This window comes from Littorina saxatilis, linkage group LG6 (assembly GCF_037325665.1).
Source record: "Littorina saxatilis isolate snail1 linkage group LG6, US_GU_Lsax_2.0, whole genome shotgun sequence".
Lineage (NCBI taxonomy): Eukaryota > Metazoa > Mollusca > Gastropoda > Littorinimorpha > Littorinidae > Littorina > Littorina saxatilis.
This window is the reverse complement of record NC_090250.1, coordinates 52,030,300-52,036,299: the sequence shown is the minus strand read 5'-3', so window position 1 is coordinate 52,036,299 and position 6,000 is coordinate 52,030,300. Positions and strand designations below refer to the sequence as shown.

The 6,000-nt window shown below is 40.0% G+C and overlaps 1 protein-coding gene across 1 annotated transcript in view; it reads left to right on the top strand.

The window, feature by feature from the left end:
- LOC138969514 (arf-GAP with Rho-GAP domain, ANK repeat and PH domain-containing protein 1-like) overlaps positions 1–6,000 on the top strand; it is a 134,973-nt gene that overhangs the window by 109,962 nt on the left and 19,011 nt on the right. Inside the window, exon 34 of the mRNA XM_070342329.1 lies at positions 5,195–5,285. Coding sequence (XP_070198430.1) covers positions 5,195–5,285 — 91 coding nt within the window. The remainder of the gene's footprint in view (positions 1–5,194; positions 5,286–6,000) is intronic.

Genomic DNA, 6,000 nt, shown 5'->3' with positions numbered 1-6,000 from the left:
TGCTGTACTCACCAGATATACAAACACAATCAAGGAACAATCTATACAGTCTTGAGACATCCTGCTTGCTGTACTCACCAGATATACAAACACAATCAAGGAACAATCTATACAGTCTTGAGACATCCTGCTTGCTGTACTCACCAGATATACAAACACAATCAAGGAACAATCTATACAGTCTTGAGACATCCTGCTTGCTGTACTCACCAGATATACAAACACAATCAAGGAACAATCTATACAGTCTTGAGACATCCTGCTTGCTGTACTCACCAGATATACAAACACAATCAAGGAACAATCTATACAGTCTTGAGACATCCTGCTTGCTGTACTCACCAGATATACAAACACAATCAAGGAACAATCTATACAGTCTTGAGACATCCTGCTTGCTGTACTCACCAGATAAACAAACACAATCAAGGAACAATCTACACAGTCTTGAGACATCCTGCTTGCTGTACTCACCAGATAAACAAACACAATCAAGGAACAATCTATACAGTCTTGAGACATCCTGCTTGCTGTACTCACCAGATATACAAACACAATCAAGGAACAATCTATACAGTCTTGAGACATCCTGCTTGCTGTACTCACCAGATATACAAACACAATCAAGGAACAATCTATACAGTCTTGAGACATCCTGCTTGCTGTACTCACCAGATAAACAAACACAATCAAGGAACAATCTACACAGTCTTGAGACATCCTGCTTGCTGTACTCACCAGATAAACAAACACAATCAAGGAACAATCTATACAGTCTTGAGACATCCTGCTTGCTGTACTCACCAGATATACAAACACAATCAAGGAACAATCTATACAGTCTTGAGACATCCTGCTTGCTGTACTCACCAGATATACAAACACAATCAAGGAACAATCTATACAGTCTTGAGACATCCTGCTTGCTGTACTCACCAGATATACAAACACAATCAAGGAACAATCTATACAGTCTTGAGACATCCTGCTTGCTGTACTCACCAGATATACAAACACAATCAAGGAACAATCTATACAGTCTTGAGACATCCTGCTTGCTGTACTCACCAGATAAACAAACACAATCAAGGAACAATCTACACAGTCTTGAGACATCCTGCTTGCTGTACTCACCAGATAAACAAACACAATCAAGGAACAATCTACACAGTCTTGAGACATCCTGCTTGCTGTACTCACCAGATATACAAACACAATCAAGGAACAATCTATACAGTCTTGAGACATCCTGCTTGCTGTACTCACCAGATATACAAACACAATCAAGGAACAATCTATACAGTCTTGAGACATCCTGCTTGCTGTACTCACCAGATATACAAACACAATCAAGGAACAATCTATACAGTCTTGAGACATCCTGCTTGCTGTACTCACCAGATATACAAACACAATCAAGGAACAATCTATACAGTCTTGAGACATCCTGCTTGCTGTACTCACCAGATAAACAAACACAATCAAGGAACAATCTACACAGTCTTGAGACATCCTGCTTGCTGTACTCACCAGATAAACAAACACAATCAAGGAACAATCTATACAGTCTTGAGACATCCTGCTTGCTGTACTCACCAGATATACAAACACAATCAAGGAACAATCTATACAGTCTTGAGACATCCTGCTTGCTGTACTCACCAGATATACAAACACAATCAAGGAACAATCTATACAGTCTTGAGACATCCTGCTTGCTGTACTCACCAGATATACAAACACAATCAAGGAACAATCTATACAGTCTTGAGACATCCTGCTTGCTGTACTCACCAGATATACAAACACAATCAAGGAACAATCTATACAGTCTTGAGACATCCTGCTTGCTGTACTCACCAGATATACAAACACAATCAAGGAACAATCTATACAGTCTTGAGACATCCTGCTTGCTGTACTCACCAGATATACAAACACAATCAAGGAACAATCTATACAGTCTTGAGACATCCTGCTTGCTGTACTCACCAGATATACAAACACAATCAAGGAACAATCTATACAGTCTTGAGACATCCTGCTTGCTGTACTCACCAGATATACAAACACAATCAAGGAACAATCTATACAGTCTTGAGACATCCTGCTTGCTGTACTCACCAGATATACAAACACAATCAAGGAACAATCTATACAGTCTTGAGACATCCTGCTTGCTGTACTCACCAGATATACAAACACAATCAAGGAACAATCTATACAGTCTTGAGACATCCTGCTTGCTGTACTCACCAGATATACAAACACAATCAAGGAACAATCTATACAGTCTTGAGACATCCTGCTTGCTGTACTCACCAGATATACAAACACAATCAAGGAACAATCTATACAGTCTTGAGACATCCTGCTTGCTGTACTCACCAGATATACAAACACAATCAAGGAACAATCTATACAGTCTTGAGACATCCTGCTTGCTGTACTCACCAGATATACAAACACAATCAAGGAACAATCTATACAGTCTTGAGACATCCTGCTTGCTGTACTCACCAGATATACAAACACAATCAAGGAACAATCTATACAGTCTTGAGACATCCTGCTTGCTGTACTCACCAGATATACAAACACAATCAAGGAACAATCTATACAGTCTTGAGACATCCTGCTTGCTGTACTCACCAGATAAACAAACACAATCAAGGAACAATCTACACAGTCTTGAGACATCCTGCTTGCTGTACTCACCAGATAAACAAACACAATCAAGGAACAATCTATACAGTCTTGAGACATCCTGCTTGCTGTACTCACCAGATATACAAACACAATCAAGGAACAATCTACACAGTCTTGAGACATCCTGCTTGCTGTACTCACCAGATATACAAACACAATCAAGGAACAATCTATACAGTCTTGAGACATCCTGCTTGCTGTACTCACCAGATATACAAACACAATCAAGGAACAATCTATACAGTCTTGAGACATCCTGCTTGCTGTACTCACCAGATATACAAACACAATCAAGGAACAATCTATACAGTCTTGAGACATCCTGCTTGCTGTACTCACCAGATATACAAACACAATCAAGGAACAATCTATACAGTCTTGAGACATCCTGCTTGCTGTACTCACCAGATATACAAACACAATCAAGGAACAATCTATACAGTCTTGAGACATCCTGCTTGCTGTACTCACCAGATATACAAACACAATCAAGGAACAATCTATACAGTCTTGAGACATCCTGCTTGCTGTACTCACCAGATATACAAACACAATCAAGGAACAATCTATACAGTCTTGAGACATCCTGCTTGCTGTACTCACCAGATATACAAACACAATCAAGGAACAATCTATACAGTCTTGAGACATCCTGCTTGCTGTACTCACCAGATATACAAACACAATCAAGGAACAATCTATACAGTCTTGAGACATCCTGCTTGCTGTACTCACCAGATATACAAACACAATCAAGGAACAATCTATACAGTCTTGAGACATCCTGCTTGCTGTACTCACCAGATATACAAACACAATCAAGGAACAATCTATACAGTCTTGAGACATCCTGCTTGCTGTACTCACCAGATAAACAAACACAATCAAGGAACAATCTATACAGTCTGGAGACATCCTGCTTGCTGTACTCACCAGATAAACAAACACAATCAAGGAACAATCTATACAGTCTTGAGACATCCTGCTTGCTGTACTCACCAGATAAACAAACACAATCAAGGAACAATCTATACAGTCTTGAGACATCCTGCTTGCTGTACTCACCAGATATACAAACACAATCAAGGAACAATCTATACAGTCTTGAGACATCCTGCTTGCTGTACTCACCAGATATACAAACACAATCAAGGAACAATCTACACAGTCTTGAGACATCCTGCTTGCTGTACTCACCAGATATACAAACACAATCAAGGAACAATCTATACAGTCTTGAGACATCCTGCTTGCTGTACTCACCAGATAAACAAACACAATCAAGGAACAATCTATACAGTCTTGAGACATCCTGCTTGCTGTACTCACCAGATATACAAACACAATCAAGGAACAATCTATACAGTCTTGAGACATCCTGCTTGCTGTACTCACCAGATATACAAACACAATCAAGGAACAATCTATACAGTCTTGAGACATCCTGCTTGCTGTACTCACCAGATATACAAACACAATCAAGGAACAATCTACACAGTCTTGAGACATCCTGCTTGCTGTACTCACCAGATAAACAAACACAATCAAGGAACAATCTATACAGTCTTGAGACATCCTGCTTGCTGTACTCACCAGATAAACAAACACAATCAAGGAACAATCTACACAGTCTTGAGACATCCTGCTTGCTGTACTCACCAGATATACAAACACAATCAAGGAACAATCTATACAGTCTTGAGACATCCTGCTTGCTGTACTCACCAGATATACAAACACAATCAAGGAACAATCTATACAGTCTTGAGACATCCTGCTTGCTGTACTCACCAGATATACAAACACAATCAAGGAACAATCTATACAGTCTTGAGACATCCTGCTTGCTGTACTCACCAGATATACAAACACAATCAAGGAACAATCTATACAGTCTTGAGACATCCTGCTTGCTGTACTCACCAGATATACAAACACAATCAAGGAACAATCTATACAGTCTTGAGACATCCTGCTTGCTGTACTCACCAGATATACAAACACAATCAAGGAACAATCTATACAGTCTGGAGACATCCTGCTTGCTGTACTCACCAGATATACAAACACAATCAAGGAACAATCTATACAGTCTGGAGACATCCTGCTTGCTGTACTCACCAGATATACAAACACAATCAAGGAACAATCTACACAGTCTTGAGACATCCTGCTTGCTGGCTCGCGTGCAGAGAAAATTTTTCCCTCTTTATCTTCACTCTCGTTTGCTGCAAAATCCCTCACGCGGAGGTTTTTTTTAGACAGGCCAGGCACTGGCTTTCCCTTGACTGTATAAACTATTTATTATTCCGTGTTCATGTTCGCATCGGGTGAGTACATTATCATGGTTATCTTGTTGGAGTTAAGTTATGTTTTTGCACTGGACATCAGACAGTGGTAATCCAGTGTATTCTTATGAATGCCAGAGATTTGTGAGTGCAGATGCATGCGGTGCAAGTGTTTTCACAGGCTGTGTGTGTTTCAGACTGGCAGAACACGAGCAGCAGAACAAGATGAGTGGACAAGGCCTGTGTACGTGTTTTGCTCCCACCTTGATGCGCACGGAGAACGACACAGTGAGTCATTTGTCTAGGGCTCTTTCTTTTCCCATGTATTATGAAAAAGATGTTCATTTGTTATACAAGTTGAGAGTTGAGGGAAAGACACTGAAAAAATAAAGGCTAACACCCATGTGAACATATTATGAACGGAATGGTGTTAATTATGATTTAGCTTTGTTGAAATTTTATTTACTAAAAATTGTAACTGACACAAATGAAACTGGTTTAAAAGCGATGAAGAAAGTGTTCACTGTGTTCATGGTTATACTTTTGGCAGAACTGTTACTTTACATGGGTGAAACTAGCCCGTCAATTGACGGATTTCCGTCAATTGTAAAAATGTTGTGACGGAATTTCCGTCAGTTCGAAATTGTGACCCCAAAAAACTATTTTGAAATCGCTTTACTTGCAGCGATGTTCGCGAAACTCGTTTGAACGGCTGACGCGATTCGGCTTCAGCTTTTGGTTTGAACGGAAGTACTCTTTTGTGTAAGAATACAGCCCGCGTCTTGTTGTTGTTAACTTCCGGGTCGCTTCATTTCTCTGACAGCGAATAAAAGGCTCTATTTCCAAAGGAAGCCGCTTTTTTCCGTGTTTTGACGGGCCAATGAAGTGATGAAATGATTAAAGCATAGAAGATACCCGTTTTAAGTATAAACGCTTCAACAGAGTTGATCGGTGCTGTCCAACCAAACAAACGCGCGTAAGCCGTAGAGTGTTTTCGGAAGTG